Source organism: Tubulanus polymorphus, chromosome 2, assembly GCF_964204645.1.
Source record: "Tubulanus polymorphus chromosome 2, tnTubPoly1.2, whole genome shotgun sequence".
In the NCBI taxonomy this organism is placed as follows: Eukaryota; Metazoa; Nemertea; class Palaeonemertea; order Tubulaniformes; family Tubulanidae; genus Tubulanus; species Tubulanus polymorphus.
In genome coordinates, this window is record NC_134026.1 from 19,807,406 (window position 1) to 19,834,421 (window position 27,016).

General features: G+C 39.1%; 1 protein-coding gene across 2 annotated transcripts in view; it reads right to left on the bottom strand.

Moving 5' to 3' along the window:
- Positions 1 to 27,016, bottom strand: part of LOC141898318 (telomerase protein component 1-like) — a 46,767-nt gene that overhangs the window by 16,322 nt on the left and 3,429 nt on the right. Inside the window, exons 2-30 of one of the 2 annotated variants that reach the window (XM_074784163.1) lie at positions 25,302 to 25,404; positions 24,454 to 25,088; positions 23,355 to 23,489; positions 22,336 to 22,497; positions 22,072 to 22,168; positions 21,582 to 21,679; positions 21,312 to 21,439; positions 20,638 to 20,795; positions 20,381 to 20,490; positions 19,724 to 19,814; positions 19,418 to 19,556; positions 17,963 to 18,143; positions 16,728 to 16,892; positions 16,289 to 16,369; positions 15,177 to 15,313; positions 14,694 to 14,759; positions 14,428 to 14,577; positions 13,535 to 13,711; positions 5,610 to 5,852; positions 4,377 to 4,490; positions 4,134 to 4,257; positions 3,489 to 3,671; positions 3,233 to 3,405; positions 2,453 to 2,597; positions 1,845 to 2,021; positions 1,280 to 1,372; positions 938 to 1,070; positions 487 to 667; positions 106 to 215 (exon numbers count right to left, since the gene is read on the bottom strand). In XM_074784163.1, coding sequence (XP_074640264.1) covers positions 106 to 215; positions 487 to 667; positions 938 to 1,070; positions 1,280 to 1,372; positions 1,845 to 2,021; positions 2,453 to 2,597; positions 3,233 to 3,405; positions 3,489 to 3,671; positions 4,134 to 4,257; positions 4,377 to 4,490; positions 5,610 to 5,852; positions 13,535 to 13,711; positions 14,428 to 14,577; positions 14,694 to 14,759; positions 15,177 to 15,313; positions 16,289 to 16,369; positions 16,728 to 16,892; positions 17,963 to 18,143; positions 19,418 to 19,556; positions 19,724 to 19,814; positions 20,381 to 20,490; positions 20,638 to 20,795; positions 21,312 to 21,439; positions 21,582 to 21,679; positions 22,072 to 22,168; positions 22,336 to 22,497; positions 23,355 to 23,489; positions 24,454 to 25,088; positions 25,302 to 25,398 — 4,483 coding nt within the window. In that variant the 5' untranslated portion in view covers positions 25,399 to 25,404. Of the gene's footprint in view, positions 1 to 105; positions 216 to 486; positions 668 to 937; positions 1,071 to 1,279; positions 1,373 to 1,844; positions 2,022 to 2,452; positions 2,598 to 3,232; positions 3,406 to 3,488; positions 3,672 to 4,133; positions 4,258 to 4,376; positions 4,491 to 5,609; positions 5,853 to 13,534; positions 13,712 to 14,427; positions 14,578 to 14,693; positions 14,760 to 15,176; positions 15,314 to 16,288; positions 16,370 to 16,727; positions 16,893 to 17,962; positions 18,144 to 19,417; positions 19,557 to 19,723; positions 19,815 to 20,380; positions 20,491 to 20,637; positions 20,796 to 21,311; positions 21,440 to 21,581; positions 21,680 to 22,071; positions 22,169 to 22,335; positions 22,498 to 23,354; positions 23,490 to 24,453; positions 25,092 to 25,301; positions 25,405 to 27,016 lie in introns of both variants that reach the window. The other variant, XM_074784162.1, reaches the window with a different exon arrangement.

Consider the following 27,016-nt stretch of genomic DNA (forward strand, 5'->3'; position numbering starts at 1 on the left):
GACTGATGCTCCTTTGCTGACGATCATGAGAAGTCTCGAACTTGCTTTCCACATAAAGTCGGATGAGGCTTATCTTAAAAGAAAAAGACAAGTTCCAGTGCGTACCTGCGAGAATGGCGTGTAAGTGTAATTCCCGTCCAGACGAAAACCCTCTCAAATAACGATGATGTACAGCTTCAATGATATCATTATGAGCAAGCGTAATTGGTCCATCCCTAAATACACATCATTTAAATCAGTAAATAATTTTGCAGCATCAACTAACATTTTCCACAATTTGAATTCAAATTTCAATTCTACAGCTGCAAATCAATTTTTCATTTTTCTTTCTCAACCTCGATGTGTTGATGTTTCTTTTTCTTATTTGAAGTATTTTCTTAAGGGAACCACAATTCGAGACTGTATTTCAAAATATGGATGGAAAATAACTCTTGAATCTATCTCAGCATTAATATCATCAGTCAGTGACGACCGGTATGAACTTACATGTTCGCAGTAGTTTCTCGTAGGAACGTACGTATAGACCGCAATAAACCGGCATATTTAGCTGGAGGAACAAGTTCGTCAGCGCTCAGTTTCATATTGATTACAGCTTGTACGGTGGCTGATGAACTCTTCAGTTGTAAACCGTAGCTCAGCGTCGCGTAAAGTTCTTCATCTAACAAACCTGAATCAAAAATCATTATCAATCCGTCAATCTCTCAAGTACTCCAACCAATGCACTCAACAGACCACAATTAATAATATGAATGCATCTGAAATATCTTGATCTCAGAACTGACTATTGTCATTCCTTTTAGGGTATAGTTTACAATAAAAATGTGAGTACATTGACATCAAAAATACGACCGATCGTTTAATCGAAAACCAACAATCATAGATCAAATATTCTGCAAATAAGTTCGCTTATTCAAACAGTCAATGCACACACGCTTACCATCTCGGACACAGGCCAATAATGATAATGCAGTTGCAATGAGGACCTTCCCATGATCTGATTCCAATCTGGCGAGAATATCTTGAAGCAGGCTGTGAACAGTTTGAGGCATCGATTTCAGCTTTTCACCGATCTGTGAAATATCAAACAATTACATCATCACTGCATTCTTTCAATGTACGTGTTTTTTTTTCTAACACACCATTAAAATAGGTTATCCACTAAGACCAGATGATAGTTTGATAGATATTTAGTATTCAATCTGTACTTCTATTGAATAAAGCATTTGTCATTCATAAAAGATCTGGATTAAAGGCAGTTGACAGTGTACTTTATTTTTACCTTCTCGAAAACTCCAAAAACGCGTAGCTCTTCACACGCTAGACTCAAGTACAGCGGATGGTTGCCATCTTTTTTGGATGTTAGTGCTTTCATCTGCAAAATAGGGAAACTTTAGGCAGGTTTTGATTTAGCGTATCCCGGATGAGGAATGGCAATTCCACATCTACCGGTCTTCTATCAGGTTTACAGATTATGCTATTTCTGAGTAAAAAGTATTTCTGGTCGAAACGAATGCACGGGAAGAGATTTCCAGAATCGGAGGAGACCAATCGAAACCGGTCGTATAAACATAACTGAAGTTTTGACACAGATGTTGATCCAGCACTGGGCGTGCAGGTACCGGATAGCGTCGGCAGTGCGATAAACTGTGTCCATTCGAGTGGAACTTACTATGTCGCTCAGTCATCCATAAAATTATAAAGATGTTAGTGGAATACTCCCATAAAATCGATCCTGGGCACAGCCATATTGCTTTTGATAAAATCAGTTCGACATAGAAAACAGATCCATCGAAAGGATCAAACGAACACCAATCACAAATTTCAAAATCATTCACACTAAATACCTGGTTATTGAAGGGCGATTCGTCGAGCGTTTTCCTATGAATTGCAAGACGTTGGCGAACGATGTCGGCTTTTTCGAGCAGATTCAACGGCCCAATACCGACGCCGGTACACTTGCGGTAGGAGAGGTTTTTGTGACATGCGCCATGTTCGACCACCGATCCGACGACAAGAACATTCTGTAAAGATGAATCGCCCCGAGACAACTAAATTTCCAACGCATAATGGTCAGTCCGGGAAGAATTGCGATGAAAGGCCATCTCTAGCTGCCACATGGACACTGATTCACACCCACTGTCAGCACAAAAAGTTCCCCAATCTAATGCACCCAACAATCACATGTCTCTTTGTTTGCGTAAATTCTAATCAGATACAGAATCATATGGGATGATTATCTCTTTTGACAAACAAAGGTCGTGCTGAAATTGCTTTCTTGTTTTAAAACATGATCGGCATATCAGCGTTTAACAATTAAAGTGATTTTGAGGTAACAAAACCAGTTTCTGACTTGTGGCAGGGGAAGTGTGGTGAATACAGCCATGGAGATCTTCAAATGTACAAATCTTCATTATGATTGCTTGAGTGGACCAGTATCCGACCTATAACTGACCTGTATCATAGGATTTGGCAGCCACATGAGAGATTTGGCGTCATGCGCATCGGTCAAATTGTCGAGTCCATCGAGAAACAGTATCAGTCTACAACCCACGCTGTGTGCCGTTTCTAACTGACTGTGGAATGTTTCAACGAGATTCCTGAAATAGAAATAGTTTCAGTATATTTTGCGTAATATATATATTGATACAAAGAATAACGTGATTATGATACGATACATGACAGTATGAGAATACATGTATAACGACAATCATCGTAGCAATAGATTACGCGAGGAATTAGGAAACGCCAAAGTTGGCTTAATTTAATCCTAATCCTCATTCACCCTCATATGCACTCGTAACCAGACATCATAAGATACATACAAAATGGAAAAGCGAGTAACGGTGTCAACCAATAGTTGGACGTTAAATGATATGTGAACGAGCGTTTGATAAATTCATCATCAGGGCTGTCAACATCAAAATAAGGACAAATGAAAGTTGCTCATACCATTAAGTGGAATAAAGCATTATGAAGAATAAATGAAAAACTAATTTCCCTAGAAGTCGAACAACTAGAACATTCTCGTCCACAAGAAGATCTTCATATCGACATGTCTGTTTTTGAAGGCTATACATACCCGGTATTTCTATATAAATATCAAGCCCTTTTTTACTGCATCCCAAAGCCACACATAAATTTATTATGTTTTTGATAATTCAAACAAGAAATGCCAATTAGACATGGAAATCCAAGAAATTCCTTCTCTTATGTAGAACATGAAAAGTCTTACTTGTATTCCTGAGGAAATACTGCGGAATCATTGTGAAAGTTTTGGTACAGCATATGGCAAAGATGTCGCAATAGCACTACGATATTGTTCGAACCGGGAGTTCCACCGACGAAATGACTGATGATGAACGTGTTGTGATGACGATTTTCGGCCATATTGTGAATGAGTTGAGCCTAGAAATAAAATAATTTCAGATTCTATAATAGGTTCGAAGATAGAAACTCGCTAGCCTATAAAAAGAGGATCAAATACAAACCATGAAGGCTGTTTTGCCCGAGCCGGATTTCCCATGTATAAGAAGCGTTCCAGTTTTCAGCTGACGAATGTGGTCGGAACACTGCTTTATCAGCGCTTCCCTACCGGTGAATAATTGCCTCTGCGATTCAGCGTAAGCTTCTTGTAACAGTCTTTGATGCAATTCTTCATCGAGTAAAGCATCCTTAATTATGTGAACATGAAATTACACAAATAAGAGAACATGTTAATCAGTAGATATTGAATATTTTAAATTGCTGAACGTTGCTGAATTAATATCAAGGTTGGCCATTCATTAATCCTGAGTTTGAGCCTGGTGGTAGCTTTCCCATTTTGTCTCACCCCCAACAGTTAGCAACGAGACCATTTCGACATTGCTCTGGCAAGTGATACCGATTGATTTTCATCTTTTTGAACATTCATTTATATCTGGCTTCATAATCAGTCGTGAATCTATTCTTAATATATCATGAACAGATTCAATCATGACTGGTCAGTGGTAGACTGATATTAAGTTTATAACATTGGATATTGAGTTTCGTCAAATGTTTAGAACTGTCAGAAAACAAATGGTAAAATCATCAACAGTGGGTTTTATTATATCCAATCATTTTTATGCACTGGCATATTGTATGTTTTTCTATACCTTTTCGTCGGGGTAGTATTTCAAAATGGCATTCCACAAGTTGTTCAAAGCTCTTCTGCCGAATTCCTCCAAACCAGCTGTAATCGGTTTTCCATCAACGACACCTCCCCATTGACAGGGATAACTAAACAATACAAACCTAGTTTTCAAATTCATTCCACTCAAATGACTGGCATTTTGAAAAAGTCTGAACTATTTTCTCTTTCATTAAATTGAAGTGATAAAGTTACTGATGGTTCTTACCCGTCGAAGCATTCGATACCACTTGATTTTATTCTCGATTTCAGTAGCAACATTTTCTTCTCGCTTCGTTTGTTCTCCGCAACGAAGTCTTTCCTCCTTTCTTTCGGAACGTCGCTGAAAAAGCCAAAATAATATTCACGAATATCAATCAGGAAGATTGGGGTAGATTTATTAACCTTTTCACTACAGTGCGGTGTAGCCATCTGATCTAAATCAAAAATTAAAGATGGCAGCACCTGTCAAATGTTGTGAAATATAATCAACTAATGAAACACTGTACCATGCATCCTCTCCGGCAGGGATTTGAACCTGTTGGCATCGCTACACCCAGTCATGGCACAAAACCCTGCCACAATAGCCTGAGTGTGCAGATACATGTGCAGGTTTGGGGCACAAAAACTATCGGCACCAATCAGATTACCAGTTGTGTAATGGCTGGGGCAAATCTCACCAGTAAACTATAAAACCCAGGGCTCTGTAATTGGCTAATAATGACACAATCTAAGCAGCACATATAACCACGTACTCAGGCTAATCAAACAGGGTTTCGCACCATGGGGAGTCTCTATGTCATCAAGTTCGAATCCCTGTCAAGGTAGACGCAATATAGAGGTCTTTCAGCCATGTGCTTTTTCGACGCGACTACGCGCAATATCGGTTGGCAAACACGATATGTGATTAACATGACAGTCCCGAGACTCGAAGTTATGTATGGCAAGTATCCAGCACTGGTTGGGCAAACAAACTATGATGTCACGTGCAAGACTCTACAGTGGTAATGTTAGAATAGTCTGCAGCAATATACGGTAGGAAACTGTCAGTAGTGAAATGGTTAATACCTGTTTCAAACAAAACCGCCTCATCTAGATAACTATATAAATTGGTTAGAGGTATTTTGGAGGACACATCACGGTTATTGGGGTGGGGTGTTTCATGTTGATGTGGCAACTTTTATGGTCGTAAATAACCGCAGGAAGGTTTTTCGCATAGTTTAAAATGTGAATAAATTACAAGGAGGCATTAGATTTAGTAAAAGGAAATCATAACAAAATGAAACACAAAACATCATCAGCCATTTTGGAAGTCATCTCCCACTGTGAGAAAATTAGTTAACTATAGCTATTGGCAATTCAATGAAGAAGTTTATGAACTATTTTTCTGATTACTGTAACGCTGATACATTTATGTCTTCCCATCAACCAACCTGTTGAAGACAGGTATCCTGCTAGTTACCTCATAAATGAATTGTCTCGAAGGAAGAAAAATGCGCGTTCTCGAGTTTCATCTGGTTTTGCCAGCGCTCCGTAGACCATTTCTAACTCGGTCAAGGACGCTCCTTTGGGATGACATTTCAGCCAATCGAATTCTGACGAGTCGGGTATGACGTAGTCATCGGGAACCCATCCGTATCGGTCACCGAGAAGACCGATGAAAAACTGACATTTATTCACTTCACTCAAACATAGTTCCAGTGTCCTACAAGCAAAAAAAAGCAGTGTTATTTATGATTTATGGTATAAGGCTAAAAAAATCGATACAGTTTCTCATTTGTGCTGATGTTGAAAGTTGAGTTGACCGGTCACCTATCTACCATGTACGGGTACATCAATTTTTTTTTCAATCATGATCAAGCTAACCAAGACCCAGGAGCTATAGAAATGAACTGATTAATCAACTTATCACAGTTAACAAAGTGACCCGGCCAATTAGGAGAAACACGTTATCATTCCTTAGTCTAACGGATACCAGGCTTGTAGCCGAGCGGTCACTTATTCATGCCCCTTAAACCTTTCTTTCTGTTCAACAATGCACTTGATTCATGCAGTCAAATTCCTCGATATACCACCCACATCGGTGATCAAAATAGAGAGGTTCCGTTAGGCAGGGGTTGCGGTACACCAGGTACACCAGGCTGTATATGCTAATCATTCATGAAATACAAACGAAAATACACATATCTTTTTCTAAGTTTAAAATCTCACAGCACTGCTATAGACTCTAATTGAAAATGATATATTGCTAGTAGATAATTTGATGATGCTGATAAAGAATTTAGGACAGGCCATCTTAGATGGCAGCGTCTATCAATAATGTTGTTTTCAGTTAATGGGAGTCCTGTCCACAATAAAACATTTAGAAGAGAGGTACAGAATTCTGTATCAACGTTGCTCCAAACATACCAGTACTCATTTATTCAAGAATGTTTCATCTTTTACTGAAAATTTTGTGGGATTATACACATTTTGTAATCACAATCAATTGCAAATTTTGTGGCTAATGACATGTTCTTAAATTGTAGTTTCAAAATCAAATATAGCTGCAAAGCAGCGATAATGGGTTTTCGGCCTAGCAGCATCATTAATATGTAAGTATATGAAAATTTAAATGAAAAAATTGTTTATTGTCGGGGTTTCGAACCCGACATGACTGGTACAACTATATCAATATGTCATATATCACGGTAAGACCTTACAAATTATTTTTGATATGACTTGAGTTTAAACAAGCACTATGAGACTATTCAATACAAGCCATAGGCAGCAACTGTTTTCGGGCTCAGGCTCAAACGCAAACTCCAAGATTACCATGCATTAGTTCCCATTGCATTTTGGATATGTTGTGACCAAAAGCTAAATTTCAATATAAATTTTTGAATTTCGACCCTGTTTCTGAGGTCATCTTCAAGGTCAGTTTTTAATGCCTAGTTCTGCCACTAGGTTGCACACTGGGCCTATTCATTGTACTGCACAACTAGAACCCTTTACTAACATTGTGCCCAAGTTTCATCAAGACCGACCAAATATCAACAAAGCTAAATACCGGTAGCTGACACGTATACGCATAAGTCAAGCTACAGGACAGAACACGGAAAATTCAGTTATATCATCGTTTTGCATAAGGCTATTTCTAACAAGCCATGGTTTTAAACTATATAGGCATTCTTGAAGTTGAACATTTAAACTTTTAACCCCCGTGTCAGTGGATTAATTTTTAACAATGTACCACTCAGACCCCGATTAATTTCTCATGATTGCAGTATCAATAGCAGTCACTTTCACACAGCTTGTCATTTGTCTCGTGCTAAAATTCGGCCCGGGGCACACAGACCAACCATTTGGCACCAGTGTGAACAGTTGTTCTGGGCCAAAAATGCTTGTGTAATCGCACCTATAATCATATATCCTGCACGTTTTCTCCACCATTGAGAACTCCGATTCTTGATTGTCGACACTTCATATGGGTTCAGAGTAATCGATTTACGACACAAACACCAGACATTACATCTTCTATCAGCACACTTTCAGAACGTGATCGGTCGGATCTAATGTTGGTGAATGTCTCTAGGGGCGCTGTATTACTGCCTAATTTCACAGCGGAGAACTTAAGAATCCTGGATGTCGGATAATGAAAGATCGACACTAAGAAAGCGATCACTTTTGTTACATAACATTTAAACATTTATTCGTTTTTCTGCCTTAATTCTTACATCGAGTAGATTTAAATGAGGTTTATACATACACATTGAAATGTTCAATGTTTGTTTGTAGCTTAAACGTTTTTCTCGACGAATCCAAAAGGAATAATACTTCATAAGCCAGTTGCAGATGTACGGGGCAGTCACGTGACAACGACGATGATGTAATATCGGTGGGCCAACACAAAAGAGTCATTTACACGCAGAAATGCCAGCATATTCATTTTAGTTGTTATGTTTGGCGAGTATTGACGGTCAATCGAGCTATTTCTCAAGCTTCGGTAGCGTTAAGTGCGGGTGTCGGTGATACCGGTGTCTCTTCGGACTTTTTTGTTTTATCATTCATTCGATCTCTCAATCGGTTGTCGCTAAGAGCGCCATCTGTCGACCGAAATTGAAACTTCACGACAAACACTTCCCTTACCTTTTGACTGGTCAATGCGTAAATGAGAAAATTAACCGAATAGCTCATCTCCCATAGAATGATGGGCATTGTACCGCACGCAAACTTCAATACTTGCTGTAAGCGTGGGAGCGCGGCTATTAGAGTGACAGCAACGATGGTAGGGAATAGTAGTACGAGAAAAACGAGCATGACGAAGAGCATGAGACGAGTGACCTTGTAATTGGTCAGCCTGATCGCTGCCATCGGTGTTCTAGCACTGCGCCTACTCAGAACCGCGATGATGCTAACGCAACAGACTGTTATGATGATGAAAGGCAGGTAGCCGATCATCAGAATTCCGAGAACGTTCGAGTCATAACGCCGACTGGGCATTCTACAGCCAGCGCCGTCGTTCATCCACGGCCGCAGCGACGCATCGATCGACATGACACACAGCACGCCGAGAACCGTGCAACAGGTGGCAGCACACGCCGATCGACGGCGACATAAACGTCGAGCTGACATCGGGAAACAGACGACGATGAAACGCTCGACGCTGATCAACGTTACCAACCAACTGCTCAACGCGGCAAAATAAAAACTTGTGTATTTCATTACGGTTTTCGTCAAGCCGCCGCTGACCGCGATCACCAATGGTCCGCCGGAGAGCGCGCCAACAAAATTGATCCAGAAAATACCGTGCAGAATCAAATTACAGCCGTCGCTGACGGCTAAAGCCGCCAGGTACACGGCGAACGAGCGCTCGCGCATTTTCGTCATTGCCATAACAACGAACGATATGATGTTCGACATCAGACCGAAGATCATGAAGACCGAAGTGAAAACGATTTGTACCCATTTTATCCATGGGTTCAGCGTGTTCACCAAATCCACTGGATAGACGAAATAAAAGTAGCAGTACGCTCCTTCGAGGAGATCACTTTCATTCGCGGAATTCGAAGTCAAATTCATCGTTTTTGCATTGTATATATTCATACATTTCCACTAAAAAATATCAATGTTTAGGTTACAAGCTTAAGTCCACTGTCTTGTACGCGCACGAGAAACTCTCTATAATGGTGTTGACCTTCCTGTACGAGCGCCGAGTTTGTGCATTGTAAAAAAATCCCCTTCGTAAATCATCAGTAGTATCTCGCATTTTTATCAGTAGTATCTCGGACTTCTTAAACTTAAGAAATCCGTGCGAGTTTGTGGTGAGCAATCGTCATATCATCAAAAACGTTGTATATTTCTAGGACCAGTTGCACAGTCGCCACTTCAGTCCAAAAAATGTTCTTATATCTTTAGACTGGTCTCACTGTTGATGGATCGGTTATAGAACTAACATGGTCTTAAGCCTTGGTTTTAGAAGCTTGTTTACGCGCTGTCGTGATGTGTTAATGAACTTAAGCCTAAGAAGCCAAAGATGTCACGTAAGCCTAGGGGTTAAAAATAATCAATTAACACATCGTTACGCCGTTGTCATGACAAATAAGCTTATTTTCAAGACCCTTTTGTATTCCTCTGGGGCCGGTTCCAAATTCGAGACTTAGTCCAAAAGTGGGCTAAAGTCTTAAGATTGGTCTTAAGTTGTTAGATTGGCTATAGAAGTAATATGGTGTCAGACTGGTCTTACGTCTAAGCGGTGAATATGGAACTGGCATCTGGATTATCATTACTATTCATATTCCATTTTTCAAAAGTTTTCAGGCTCTGGAAATATTTATCCTATTCATATTTAGGATCATATTACCACTTTCCCGATCGCTTTCCTCCGGAATAGTATAAATTCTTCCCCTTTCCAAGTAGATAATCCCAACAGTCACTAAAAGCCTCAACTATTATTATCATTATCATTATCATTATCATTATCATTATATAAAACTTAAGCCTAGCGCACATCGACACTGCGATTGGAGACAACTAGTTGCTACCGAACGATTACCCCGCGCACATCGAAATCTAGTTACAATCGGTCAGTTGCAGCAACTGCATGGGGCGTGTCGATCGTCGAGATCCAGAGCGCGCACATCGACGGATATGACTGCGATTGAGTACAACCAGTTGCTCAAAAGTAGAACATGGGCAACTGGCTGGAACTGGAGATAGATCGACGCTTGCCAATCGTAAGCTTGCTCACATCGACACATTCAAGCAACTGATCGTATCCAGCCAGTTGCTCTCATGCGCCGAAAACTGCCTTGCGACTAGTTGTCTCCAATCGCAGTGTCGATGTGCGCTAGGCTTTATACAGCACCTCATTCCAAATGGCTCTAAGGTGCTTTACAGAAGACGCTTTATAGACTATAAAAGAGACAATATAAAACATGCCACAAAATATAGCGCCAAATAAAATTCAATGTACAACATTGGTAACATAAAAGTTAGGCAAAACATTTTCTAAAAATATTAGTCTTCAATTAAGATTTATAAGCATTTAATCAGCCTGCCTGCTTTATATCAATAGGCAGCGAATTCCTCAGATTAGGTACAACTCGTGCAAAAGAACACTTGCCAAAGCTCTTGGTTTTTTAACACCGGACATTCCACGCTCGCCCTCGCAGTAATCATTATGAAACTGAATTTGACTAGCTGATCTGAGGAATCGACATGGTGTATAAACCGAGATGAAATTGCCGATATAAATGGGGGATAGTACGATAACCACACTCAAACGCAGTGAACGGATAATAGGATAAAAACCCACTATGTACAATTGAAAGAATTCAAAATCGAGAATTTATTTCTAAAAACACGACGTTTCGATCTCACACTAGAGATCATTGTCAGGTGTGAGATTATCACTAAAACGGAGGGTATATATATATATATATATATATATATATATATATATATATATATATATATATATATATATATATATATTTTGTTATATATATATATATATATATATATATGTTGTGTTTTTTTACATTTTAGAAATAAATTCTCGATTTTAAATTCCTTTAATAGTACATAGTGGGTTTTTATCCTAAATAGGGGATTCTCCATAGCAATAGTTTGTACTGGATTTACGGATTTGATATGAGTGCTATTTAAGATAGGAAACCTGTAATAGGATTTACGTTCCATTGTAATTATTGCCGCACACAGAATATTGAACATGTGGAAGTTGACCCGAGGTCAGACCCCGGGTCAGACGTAATGATAGTAAAGAATTTGAGAGATAACAGTAGCTTGATTAATTGCCCTTTACGCATCACGGGCATTTAAACAATAAGGAATCTTTTGACGTGGTCGGGTTATAGCAACAGGTTAGAAATTTCAGCTAGATCAAATCTTCATCAATGGATGAAATTTGATTGAATTTTACTCGCAGATAAATAGACCAGATTCTACTAATCAGTTCGAAATAAATTGTAAGCCAATCCCAGTTCCAATGATAGTGAGTCAATTTAAAAATCAAAGACCATCAACATCACCATAGACACTGATAATTTATGCCCATGGTTCCCACAGTAAGATGAATTAGAAATTCGCAGGTTTTCCCACATATTTCAAGGGTCATTTTTTAATAAAGGTGATTCCCAAGGGAAATCACTGAACAAAGTTGCCCTTGGCAAATGCAATACATGAAATATAAATGAATTTCCCAAATTTGAGGAAAATTTTTCAAATTCCCAAATATTTCCAAACTGGGAATTATTGCTTCGAATTTCCCGAGTTTTTCCCAATTCACCTGTACTGTGGGAGCCATGTATGCCAAATTCGAAGAACTTTCTTATAATTTTTATGTTCTGCTTTTCAGTGAAACAAATATTGAATTGAGCAGGCCAGTCAATCTGCTTTCATCGCGCAGCCACGTCAGCACAACCCACACGCTCCTCGACAAGTCATTGGTAACTGTAGCTTCAAGACGTAGCGCTAGCACGACGCTCCAGTTACCAGCGCAATACCCAAGCGGAGCAAAGATCGCTACGGATAGGCCGCCTTGAATGCTTCAAACAAAGTTTGTTATATCCTATACGGCTACAGTGTTTTCTAATGCAAATTAGGATTGTTCAAAATTCATCCGTATACTGATACAAAATGATTTTTTCATCAAGATAACCGCGGACATATACAAAATTAATTTTAGAAAGCCAACTATTTTCAAACGAATCTTTTTATCAAAAGTTTATCATTAAATTACTTGAAATTTGCTCTCAAAACTCCTTCTTAAACTGTTTTGAAATACAAGTCACCACATACAGTTAAGTGAAGTTAAATCAATCCAGTGAGACAATCATGGAGTTGTCACAAATATATAGCCTCAAAATCCACAAGTTAATCCAGTGTTAGTAAAAGAAATTTGTAATTCATCAGCAGATCTTACAGCTCAGGTGCCACCTATCCAGAGTGGCTTAGAAGCCGCCATTTTGGGTTTGAATCCGATACGCGCCAATTTAAGAAAACTTTTAATTGAATGTTCTCATAGTGCTAGTTCGAACTCTTGTCTAATTGAAAGTAATTTCTAAGGTCTTATTTTGATCCTAATGCATGTACATTGATGTAGTTGTACCAATCATATCTGGTTCATACTCCTGAGGATAAACAATTTTTAATTTCTATTTCATAATTTCCAAAGGTTTTCAAATCAATGATGCCAGGCAGAAAACTTGTTATCGTCACTGTTTTGCAGCTATATTACATTCAAAGTTTGGAATCTCACAGCATTGGTATAAAGACTCTACTTTGAAACAATGTATTGACAGAGGAGAATTTGAATGATGTTGATAAGGGATTTAGGAGGGCATTATGAGCTGGAAGCGACTATCAATAGCACTGTTTACAATAAATGGGAGTTGTGTCAAGTAAAAAATTTAGAAAATGTTTACCGGGTAGGAAAATGTTTTGATGATGGGCCCAGATAAAAAGCAAACGAAAAGGCAGGAAGGCACTATAAATTGAGGCAAGTCATGAACCTTCTATTTTCATGCATATTTTGTAACCACTATCAATCGCAAAATTGTAGCCAATGAATTATCTTTGATTGTGGTTTCAAAATCATTGATTACCGTATTTTTTCATCAAGAGACATTGAATATCAAAATTGTCAAGCATTTCACCAAGTGGGCATGGTGTCTGTGGACCCCTAGTTTTGAAAAGTTTCTATTCTCTTTCATTACAATTTTTCCATTTTCTTATCCTTTGCTCCTATCAGGCTTCGAGTGATTTGACTCAATTTTTCTAGTTGAAAGTTTCAAAAATTCACTAACACGTAGCAAATTTGAAAAAAAAAACATCATGAAGCAAATTGACCAGCAATAAATTGGCATGCACGTAGACAACACTCACTTGTTGCTTCTGGTATCTTCTTCGGTGACGCCCCAACGCAAATCGACTTCATAAACGTTGATGAATTTGGCGCTCGCCCTCGCACGCAGTTCAGGAAAAACATACCGCGTCAGAATGTCGCGTTCACCATGCATATCGCGGAACGTGGACGAAATGAATACTCGAGCGCTGCGCCACCTATACACAAAAATATGTGCAATTTAATTGAATTCAAATTATTTCTATTACACCTTAATATGTTGTTAACATTATCGGGTTTTTATAATGAACAGGGAAAAGAAAACAAGACAAGTGTTCTAACCAAAGAATATAAAACATAAGCCATCGGAAAAAAACAGTTTTCCGGCCGAGACTTGAACTCTGAAATTACCATGCGTTAGATCCCATAGCATTTTGGATATGTTGTATCTAGGGGCAATAGCTAAATTTTGTCAAGAAAACCTCAAGTTCCCCGGTTTTCAGTGCCTAGTTGATAGTGCACTGGGCCTATTCTTAGCACTACACAACTAGTGCCCCATTCTAACACATTCTAAGTAGCTGAAAGACAGACAAACAGGCCCACAGACACACACAGACAGACAATCTCATTCTTTCATTTTTTCATTACCCAGGGCAGGGCCTGGTTTTATTTTATAGACTGGCATTAACTTTAACCCCGGGGTTAACTTAATTGAAAATGAAATTGGGTTAGAAAGTTAATACCAGTCTATAAAACTGGGCCCGGGGACCCCATCAAAGCCGGTATTTTCAATCGAACATGAATTTTACTCTAACATGGATTAACTAACAGACTAACAACTGGTCCAGCACACTTTCAAGAGGCCCTATAGACTTAGCAGTACTAAGGTGAATGATAAAACTGGAGGTTTCAGGCGGCATATTGAATGTCATACCTTGGTGTTGGCAGAGGTATACTAAGTGGATTTTCGGGGATGGCAAGCATTGGCTTTTTAAGGCCCAACGTTGGATCAATCAAATTATATTTCTCATCAATTTTCTCGACATGATTCAGCTGCCCTCCGCCGCCGCGTTCGGCAACAAATCTATGATAAAACAAAACATAAAATCGAATATTTGAATAGTCCGGTTGAAATGAGGCGATTGGTGAATCGCTATTTATGGTAATCAATGACCTAATCGATTCATGGAATATGCATACCTGAGAATCTGATCACTAAATCCAGAAATATACACATCATTCGGATGTTTACTTTCCCTTTGAGTCCTAGCAAAACAACATACAAAGACATATTCCACAAATCTATATAAAATTCTACATAAAACTGCAGATATGCTAAAAACATTGCAAAATATGATATACAAGTACAGGTAAGGGGTAAGAAGATGCAGCAATTGCTCAACTGCAGCAAAAATTTCTTTCAAAAATAATGAATTTCAAAAAAGAACAGAAACCTGGAAATTGGAGACTTATTCTCAACTTGACAATGACTAAAAGTCACGGTAAATTGACACTAAATAAAGAGGTGAAATGTTGCATTATACATATACACACTGTATCTTATAGTAAACTCATCTTAATGTAAATCTTTACAACCTGAATTATGAGTGAACTCGCATGCAAATCACTGGTCATAATCCATTCGAGTGAGGAAGAGTACAAAAATGCATCCATGATATATACCTCCCTCCAGTTAGGTCCACATTGACGTAGAGAAGATTTGGATTGACCATGTGTCGATAATTGACGAGGAAATTCTTGACAATTTCTCGATTACGTTGGTCGTCATCGTCGTAAGTCAACATGATCAAATTATCAATCTGGAACATATCAAAATTTGTCTCAAGCGTGAAAACTTAATACAGCCTATCAAATCCTTCAAACGAAACGCATAATCCTTCGAACAAAATGCATATCAACCGTTTCTCTACATCTACCACATTCTCGCTTGCCAGGGTTTAATTGCCTCCTGCTAAAGCTCACATCAACACAAACCCTGGCAAGAGACCCTTCATTCGTCTATTACACCGTGCAAAATATCTTGGCTTGACAGGTTGCTGCTCAGAAGCCACCGGTCTATGTATTAAACCATTGAGATGAATTGTTTTCTACCGTCAGATTTGTTCTATCAATACAACAAATCCGATTGGGTAGATATATAGACTGGTGGCTGCTGAGCAGCAACCTGTCTGCCCAAGAAATATTGGGCAGTGTAATAAGACCAATGAAGGGTCTGCACCCAGGGTTTGTGTTGACGTGAGCTTTGGCAGGAGGCAATTAAAGGATGCAAAGGATACATCCACCAAAGCTCTGCTGAGTATAAATTGAGTGTCATTATAGCCACTCGTCTGCACTGCGGTGTAACAAATGTTCAATGACTCAGAAATAGCACAAGCACAAATACTGATGAACTGAACTATACCCCACAATGCCAGATGACTGGGTCTAAGAATACTGTAATAACAGAAATGCGTTGGAAAATGGGGTTTGGCAATAAACTGAATCTTTTATTACCTCATTTCACATGTTTTGTCTCTCCCTGGACGTATTAACTACACTAACTATGATCGTTGTGATCTGTGTGCTGGCCACAAATGCACACTACACTACCTATTTAACACCCAACTACCCACAGCTTCGATATAACCATCCTATTGTCTAGCGTGTTTCTTCTGGGTCAAAGAATGTATAACAGTGAATTTGTTTCTGGCAGTGTATTCTCCGTAATTTTCAAGGCCTGCTTTTCTTCAAAAGCTAGAAATTGACAAATAGTCGAACGATCCCTCATTAATTACCTGTTTTCCATCGACAAGCAATTCTGTCAATAGTTTCTCAGGAACGTAAGCAGTTGCTGCCGAACCTAGTCCATTCAGTGTCTGAAATTAAGTCGGTTTAGTACATAAACAACTGAACAAAAGAAAGGTTGCCCAGTAATAATTAATATTGATTGGCATAGGCAGCCGGCTATATACTAATAGCCATCTTCAGGTGTAGCCATCATCAGATGGCTACTATAGCCGAGACTTTGAGCGAAATATACACTCATTAATTCTGTCTTTTGCTGAAATTATTGTGGGATTTCTTAGGTAGGAATGAGTGATTCACTTTTTTAGGCTCTTCATTCCATTAATCAGCAAGTTCATAGAGAAATTGTTAATTCATTCCTTTGGGTCATGAATGACCATGTAAAGAAAAGCAGGAAAAATTCAACCTCGACGTTTAGGTGGCACTCACTGTTTTGAATATTTGCAACCGTTCCATATTCGTGAGCACTATTCCTTTTTCGAGTTCGACTTTCTGGTAGTTACTTCCGTCAGTTCTTGTGCCAAACAAAACCATGTCGCATTCTTCACATGCATACTTACACATCAAACCCAATAATAATCCAACATCGGACATCTGAATCAGAAACGATTTCGCACAATTACGTAAAGAATCTTTAGGTATATCTAATTTTCACCGCATGGAAATTTGGCAACACACAAAAATAGTAATATCCAATTGCTACCAAGGGTGTACATCATTGTGCTCTCATATCCCTGTGAATACACCCAAGATTTAGCCATGCCTAAACTAGAAAGAATCTTTCTATGTGGTCGGGTTAGCAACAAGCTTGATCAAAGACATTCAATGAATTCTCTATGTGTTGACAACCTACCGATACTGTAAATCAGTTCAACTGTTCAAAATTAATGATAGTTTCGAATGAGACCATCATAGCGAACAAAAAATTCGATAACAGGCCACTGCTACACAACCCGACCACAAAAAATCACCATAAATGACAGTGAATTCCGATCATTTACTTTAATCCTCACAAGCCACTTATCATATGCATAAGGAATGTCAGGAACACCCCTATAAATCGCTCAACCAACTCATGACATTAGTAGTTAGTTATCAAGGAGAAAATGTCGAGAAAATCATTTGACTCAGATGCCCTAGCATCCACTTTCTGTACACTGAGTTCAATTCCACATGGTCAATAGGTAGTTGATAAATTGCGATAACCAAAGTTTGCCGAGGATTTCAATCGATTAACTCTGCAGGGCCAGTTAGTCGATAGCTGGTTACAGTAAACTGGTGGATAAACGCTATAGTGACAATTGAACCGGCATTGTATCCATGATATCTATATATTGGTTAACTCTAACCAACTTTTGAGCAACTGGCCCTAGGCTTAAACCAATCGACCATTGCACCTCAATTAATCCTTCCACCACTTAAAATTTCTCACTCTAGCATGTTGTAGAAGGAAATTTGAAAATTTCACCGCAATTCAATGAATAACGGCCATACCCCGTCTACCTCGTAGTGCAGTATATTGTTAGTTACTCTTCAACAGGTGATACCATCTTTCAATGAAGATTCTACATATAATTCACAATTACACTGCAATACAGGCTTGGTACCCGTACATAACCGCATGGGGGATTGACAGAGTAAATGAGTGAAGGTCCTAAACTTACCATGCGTTTCTTGCCACATCCTTTAAACGATCGACAATCCTGATCTTTAGTGTTGTTGACATCCGCGAAAATGAGCGTCGTGCCTTTAATCGGTTTTACGTTGAACGTTGTGGCTATTTTCACAGCAGTGTCGAGGGCTTTACGATATCTCTGTATAAGGCTCAAATCGAACTTGGTTTCTCTGGAAATGGATTCGAATGTTCGTTATCATACGGGGAGCAAGCTAAAAATTTACCGAATTTAGACAATTACAATATTATATTACACGATGACGAGGTGCTTAGTTACTAGAAATATGCATGTGCAAATATGGGTCAACAATGTAAGTTAGAGACACCACAATATAGGCTATTAGCTGCCACAATCAAGTTATTGTTTAGTTGGCATGAGGCTTATACATGGTATTGTTCACGACAAACACAGACAGTAAAACTCGGGGTCCAGGGACACCATGTCCACTTGGGTAGTGGTTTCAAATGCTCAACAATCTAACAATTTCAATATTCAACACCCCCTGGTGACCATATACAAAAACCAATGGCCTTGAAACTCACCACAATCATAGAACATGTCAGCAGTTATAATTTTGTAATTTGTGATAACAAAATATGCCTCGTTACCAATTTAATATGGAAATACTAAGTTTTTCTGTTATTCAACGCCCCCTGGGAACAATATGCAAAACCCAATGACCTTGAAACTCACCACAATCCTAGAATATGTCATGGACTACAAATTTGCAATTGATCATGGTAACAAAATATGCCTAGGTACCAATATAATGAGGAAATACTAAGTTATTTTACTATTCAACACCCTCGTGACCATATAGAATAACTAATGTCCTTTACACTCACCACAATCATAGATGATGCCATGAGCTACAACTTGGCAATCAATTGTGGTAACAGAATATGCATAGGTACAAATATAATATCGAAATACTAAGTTATTGTATCATTCAACCCCCCATGGTGGCCATTTCCAAAATCCAATGACCTTGAAACTCACCGAAATCATAGAACACATTATGAGCTACAACTTTCTTATGGATTGTGGTAACAAAGTATGCTTAGGTATCAATATAATGTGGAAAAACTTTTTCCCACCTACCAATGACTGCTGAGGACACTGATGGCTACCAATTGCGTCATAATTTAATCAAAAATATCTGTCTCAGGTATCAAACATCCCTTTGCAAGGAATACCCATCACAAATTGCAATGAGAAATGGCAAACCAGCAGGAAGCTACAGGACTAAAGTCCCAAGTGGGCTAAAAAAGGGTCTTGTAACGGAAGCTCAAGAACCAATAGGCTATATAGCATCACTTAACCTCATCATATCCCCGCCATAAACATGTGCGCATTATTTTCGACTTATATCTGAGCTTCTCAACACTATCAACAAATATGGAACGAACTGTGTGCAAGTCCAATCGAGTTTCTAGTACTTACTGTAATGGTTTTTTTTCGAATCCTCTTGATCGCCCACCGCGTCCTCGAACACCTCCACGCCCTCGCCCACGTCCACGTGCTCCCTGTTTTTGTCTGGTAGTCGTCGTACTGTCAATCGCATTTTGGATCAGATCATTTTCTGAAATATTCCACGTCCATATAAGCAACTGATGGATTTAAGTCATTATTTCAAGTTAGATGACGGGGAATCGACTATCAAAATTTGGACCGGAGCAAGATTTATTCCACAGTCCTCGTTATTAGATGCGATGAACACGAACGAAAAGTGAAAAAAAGTCTTCTTACGATTCTTTCCATATTCGTCTTCAAGTGAATTGAGAACTTCGTAGGCCGAGAAAAATCGGAACGGAAACTGTTTGCTGTGGGTCACGGCACCCTGTAACAAATGAAAAAATCTTGCAGCTTACAAGATTATCATACATGAATTCTGAATTCTTTTTTTTGTCTTTAAGGTAGGAATCTTTAATATCTGGACTTCGGGCGTGGTCACAAACCTACCAAAATGTGGGAAAATATCTTAATCATACGAAAACAAAGCTCATTCCTTACGTAGGTATATATATTTCCCAGTTACACTTTTCAACATCTTATCACTAAACGGGGCCGGATGTAGGGTGCCTCACATTCCAAATGTGAGGCTCTCAACAAATCTGAAATGCCTTTCTTAAAAGAAGGGCAGAAAACAACTTTGATAACCTGGATTGTTTAATGATGCAAAATTTCATTTTATCAAAATGCTTGACGAATGGTTTTCCTGTGAATTGGCGTGGATTCAATTTGCCATTTTGAGAAAGTACCCTTTTCCCTTCGGTGAGAAATTAGACCCCCTTCTTAAGTTTTAGCCGTAAGTTTGAATCCCAGGTTAAATAAAACCTGTAAGTTTGAATACCAGTTAAGTGAGTTCTGGCAGCAAAAGAGTTTCTAACAGTTGTATATGTCTACCTCGTCCGACAATTTTTTCAAGATGATGTGATGATGAGCTTCCGATATACCGGCGCGGATCATATTTCGCAGGTTTCGCAACATAGCCATGAATGGCAATTTCTTGTGATCTGCAAGTATTTGATCAAAAACCAACCGCTGAAAAAATCCTTCAATGCAATGGGGACAATCTTCATAGAAAATTTCATGTAGGCCCATAACTTGTCCACCCGCTTTAGCCACATACAATGAAGATTGATATACATGTATACACCTACCGATCAGTTCTTCCCATACAACGGCTTTATTTCCCTTCAATGAGACCTGAGTTTCCCATGTTTCCGGGGTCGGGAGTTTCATGCGTTTTCCCGCCCGTTCTTGGTCCCACGTGCCCGGCAATCGCAGCTGGTAGAATTCTTCGAGCGATTCGGGATACCTGACAGGATATCGAATTAACAGATGTTAATTCTCGACACGGAGAGAACATAGGCTAGGGGTAGATACTCCTGAGAGCGTCACAAATTTGCTTATACAACTGGTGGCCGTATAGTAAAAGACTTGTACTTCAATTATCCTTTAACCTATTAAAAACCAATCTTTCAAATCTTTAAGAAGGGACTTTAAACGCATATCTTTAATGAAACTTACAACTGAAATGTTTTAATTCAAGGAATATTGTATTTTAAACTATCTGTAATGTTGAATATTTTTCTTTAAGGCGCTCCGAATCATTATGAGATTTAGCCAATATGAAAATAAATTTCATTATTATTAGGCCTATATTATCATAATCTTGGTACATGGGTAATTAATGACCAATAAGTGGCAATTTAGACAAGTACCTGCATTTCTTAAACTGATTGACTGATTTGCACGGATTGGCATAAAATTCAGATACTCATCATTTGTGTGGCAGAAAACCCGTTATCGCTGTGCAAGAGTCAATATTTACCGTTTTCCAACTAGGGACATGCAATGGTCGACCGGTTCCGGAACATGCAAACAACGAATCAGTTGTTTCAATGAGAACGTTCTGCGTTCACGTTCCTCTTCTGTATCACTCTGAGGATCCGACACGACCTTCAAGTAATAAAACCACAACAACGATTCGTAATGCAAGACAAAAACGCGAATTTCTCATATTAAACTGGTGAAATCGGATTTTAAAAAAACAATAAAGTTAGAAAGTCTTCGACAGCAATTCTATCTCCTTCAAATTCACCTCATTATTCGCATTAAAATTAGCTGAAGACCCAGCAGAAGTGGCCACATCCTTTTTCTGCCCCTGTGCTTTTGGTTTTGTTTGTTTGTTATATTTTGCTGAAAATGAAAACGAATGAAATATGATTAACCTCCCGACAAAAATAATGCACGCATTTTCGAGGTTATGGTATTCAGTTCCTGCTGAATCATGATTCTCATAGCCGAACATCTCTAGAACGCAGAGTTTCTCAGCTTCGAATAATGGGTAATTATAAAAGGTGTCAAATCTGTCTATTGGAACAACATTTGCTGCAATAATACCTTTTGTCGGATATTTTTAACTAATAACTCCGCCAAAAGTGACCTACAAGTGAGTTTTGCTACAGACAAATGCCAAAATTGTGATACCACAAAAAATGCTTCATCTCTAGGCTGGTATTATAACGAGCTTTGGTTGTACATAAAAGGATCGATCTACATATATTGGGGAATAGTTTGAATATATTTACCAAGCTGGTATTTGTCGAAATCGGGAAATTTCGCGACCAACACTCTTCTCAAGGCTGAAGGCAATGATCCGAAGTTTAGCCTACTATCGTCGAATATCTGAGAATAAAGGGGATACAACTCAAATAATAGAAGTACTATTCAAACCTACATTTTGATTTAACTCAATTAGCAACAAGTGTACTGCAACTCCCTTTGCGTTTATTTCCAAAAACAAGCTATATTCGTGAATGTCAAGATGGTATTTTACATGGGTCAGTACATACCTGGTAAAGTGTGGGTACATCGATCCAGTCAGATGGCAACATTACACTGCTTTTGAAGTACTTTTTCAGATACGCGCGGCATCCAGGTACGTACGCCGACAAAGCCAGCAAGAAATTAGCAGTCGAACGAATATTGAGTTCGCGTCTCGTGTACAAAGCCAGCTAATGGGAAGACAAAAATTTCAAAAAATCTTTAGTATATTAAGCGTCCGAGTCCATCGTTGAAGTCAAATCACCCTTTTTAATCATCCAATGGTGTTGTTTGACAATAGTAAGATTAAGAGTACCAGCATGCCAATCTAAATCAAGCTCAGAGCTGGAGTTGTTAGTTTCTAGACATTTCTATCACTGGATGACATTTGAGGTGATCTTTTGCAACAACAATTTCAAACTGAAATGGCTGTTAGACTTTAATCCCAAAAAAATCCACAATAATTTCATTGATAGTACGACTATATTTTGGCCCCCTCCTCCTAGCCATTTATTGTCCAGGGGCCGGTTGCTCAAAAGTTAGTGGATAAATACAACATTAACAATGAACTTTTAGTTTTCAATATGTCAACTATCCACTTGTATCTAATCCACTTTTATAAAATCGCCCCACCAGAGGAGAAGTGACATTCATCCACTTACAGTATCTGCCATCCTCCCTCAGCAGGGATTCGAAGCTGATGGCATCACACTCAGCCACGGCACGAACCCCTGCCACACTAGACCGGGTGCGCAGGTACATGCGCAGGTTTGCTGTACAAGGGAAAACCCGGGCTAAAATAAAATGGGATATCTGGCTAATAATGTCATCCTCTAAGCTACGCATGTAGCTGCGCACTCGCTGTAGTGTGGCAGGGCTTCGGTACCGTGGCAATCTCGATGCTATCAAGTTCGAATCCCTGCCGCTGGAGGATGAGTATCAGCATCCCTCTCAGTTGGCAAACACAGTGTAAACATGCTCAAATGCCACTTTTAGGTAAATGGAGCCTCATACATGTTCTAGATAGCCTGAAAAATCATGAACATACCTTCAAAATGAACTCAGGATCGGATGATGTGACATCTTCAGCGAGTTTAATCAGCTTTAATCTCTGTTCGTCTTGTTGATCCTTGTAATTCGGAACGTGAATCAACGAGGAACTAACAGCATTGATCAATGTACGCTGTAATCAAACATAGAAAACATTGTCTATAGTATCATCAATTTTTACTCCAATATTTTTTCTAGTTGTCCTTCACAATGGGGTTGAGCACAGCAGGGGTACCTGAGCTCAGCAACAGATGCTTTGCCTATCAGTCGGTTAACTTTGAATATGATTTCTAGGCTCCCGCATCCAAATGTCATTGGACAAGCCATGAACAAAATAATTTTCTAGCCTTTGGTCTAGTTTTCATCGATAACAGCCTGAGATCGGCTTTTTTAATGTTTGGTATAGTTAGCATCAAAAATAATAATAGCCCCTTTCCACTGAGCTGTTGATAAGTTAAACTTCATGCAGCTTTGAACAGGAAAGTTTTTTGTATGCATCTGAATGACAGAACTGATGTTTCTGAACCAATTGACAGTGGTAGAGAGATCCAGATTTGAGGTGCTTTAACTAAGAATGAATAGCCGCTGAACAGCTTCAAATCGATACTATGAGGTGATAGACGGTCCTAAGAACTAGAAGATCGAAATCAGCCTATTCATTTCTGTGAAAAGTTGATTACCGGTAGATTCTCATTGAAATGTAAACGATATTTTGCGTGCAGAAGATATACAGGGCATAATGGGTAACACACAGTTGCAGGATTGAAAAAGGACTGAGGGCCCAGGAGAGCAGTGCGTTCAATGGCACAATTCACCGATCCTTACTAAACTTTCAGGGCCCAGCTGCTTAACGAAAACTAACTTAGTTACTGATGTCTGCTATTAATTGATAGGTGCCAGCATCTTTCAATGGATATAAAAACTAATCACTAAATCACTAAATCCATCACTGATTTATGCATCGCACTGTTGTATAGATGTACTGAAAGATGTACCATACTTAGGAGGAGTCAGTTCCAATCATCACCACATTATCAACCGGTTGATTCATACCAACCTATAAGCAATGCGATTCATAGCAAAAATTACGAATTTACCTTTGATTCTTCCAAAGTTTCCCCGAAAGCAGGTTCGAGCGGCATAGAAATAATCGGCAATTCTTCGGCGACGAGAAATTTTTCATCCGCAAATGCCTCATCGGTCAAATCATAATACGGCATCGGATGAACGATATTATCGTGAACGGTGTAACTTTCTCGTTTTTCCGTCTTCAAACCGGCGGCGCCTGAGGATCGTACGGCAGACGGCTTGAATAGCGGCGAAGACGACCGACCAGACAACGACGTCGTCAACAAAGACTTGTAAGTCGATGATGAGCCCGTAAGCGTCGATGATAAATTCCGAGTAAGATTTACGCCGCTCAATCTCAGACTATTTCCCGAAATCGAACTTCCCGATAGTAAATTCGATTTTGTCGTCAAACTGCTCTTCCCTGATAAACAAGTTGTTAAACTACTTTTCCCTAACGACGCAGATCCGACATTAGCACCTCTCAAGCCATTCGAGTCAGGACTTGGTATTTTATAGAGGAGCGGATTTTTCAAACTGCCGAGAGATGTCAAAGGTTTTGAAGCGACGTCGCTCTTTCTTCCAGAGACATTTTCCGACCTTGAACGGCTACTGCCTTTTAGCGGAACTTTGCTAACGGAAAAACTCGCTTTGGTTCTTTTATCTGCTGAAGAAAAAAAAACTTGGTACTCATGCAATTCCAGTTTAAAGTTTAACTCCTATAATCGATTTCATTTCTTCAATTTTTCAGTTTATTCTAAATTGATTTAGCAGAGTTAGGCCTAATCCTTTTTGCAAAGCCCCTGATTCACCTGCAAAATCGCTATAACAAGGATTCAAACCTTACAGAATTGGCAACTCGGAAAACCTAACTTACCAGACATAAGTGTCGAAGGCATAGTGCTGGTTAGCTGTAGGGAACATTTCGTGCTCACTACCGTACTGTCACACTTTGTATCCATAACAGGAGCCATGTTGCCCTATTCGAACAAGAAAAAATAATTTCCAAGTTTGGCAAAAGTGAAAAATAGTTGAATCTAGGCGACCAGGGACATGATGCCCATATGGGAAGTGGTTAGAAATACTCAACAATCCGACAATTTCAATATTCAATGCCCCTAGTGAGCATATATAATACCAAATGACCTTGAAACTCACCAAATCATAGAATCTGCAATTTTTACAATTGATTGTGGTAGAAAAATATGCCTAATTTTCGCACTACTTATTGTTAAGTTTTGTGTGCTAAGATTGGTTTATATGGAAGAGCTCAGATGACATTCGAGATATGAGATATAACATACGAGATATGAGGAGATGCAACATACGAGATACGACATAAATGGCATACAAGATACAACTTATTTACAGTACAGGTGTCCATCCGCCAGCGCCTCCTCGCTATATGTTTTTCAATATTCACTGCATATAAATCGTTTAATATTGATGCGTGGGTTTTACTAAAACTATGCACTACTAAAACGAAGACGGAAGACCTATGCACTTTGCGAGACTAAAACTACGCGTGACTAAAACGAAGACCGAAGACCTATGAACGCATTTGAAATCATAACTTGGGGCGCTATCTGTATATTCAACCACCTCTTTTGATGAGTATAGGCAATAGGGACCTACTAGATATAAACATACATAAGGAAACGTAAAATGTTCGGTTAATTTTCTCGGGTGCATAGGTCTTCGTTTTAGTAGTGCATAGTTTTAGTAACACCGTACAGTCATCGTCAATTATATGAAAACCAACATAGTCAACATTTTATTCAAACCAGATATCTTTTGGAAAATGGACACACGGACAAAACGATTAGGCCATACTATGAACACCCTGGACTTGGCGCGGCGCCAGTGTTCCTCTCCTGCAGGTGATGACAAGTTTTTCAAATTACAAAATTAAAAAGATATCAAAGTTCAAAATATTACGCTAGTTCTTGTCTTCCTTGGTCTGAAAACGGCCTGGTGTTCAGGGTCCGGGGTTCCGGTACTGCCTGCGGAAAAACTGCCCGGCAGGCCGCCCGCCTCTGCCGTACGGCTGGTTTTTTTATTGTCTCAGAAATCAAAATTCTAAAAAAAACTCTGCAGCCGAAACATTCCGGCCCTCTTAGGCCCCATCTCCGCTGTTTGATACTTCTTCTAATTTACGATTGTATCAAAGACCCCTTGAATTCTTGAATCCTGAAACAACCCGGGAACGGGCCGTACATCGGTCTGGTCAATCCAGATTAATAGAACTCAAGCGTGCTCTCTCTCAATTGTAGGTTTGTTATCCCCAAGCTAAATTCCATCCCTACCAAGCTACGGGGCAGACTAGTCCACTAGACCAGCCGTTGAGAGTCGAGACTGGCCAGTTTTTGTATCTAACCGCTGGGCATGCGGCACTGTCTTTCTATACTATGGGTAGGTGTGATTGCGGCTTAGTAAAACTATTTGGCTATCTTTTTTTTCTGACATCTTTCATGAAAAGGGCCAATGGCTGAAACTGAATACCTTTTATTATAATCGGAGAATCCAATCTAAGAGATCATTCTCATCAATTATCATGGTCAGTTTTAAAATTGTTTATTGAAAAAACTACAG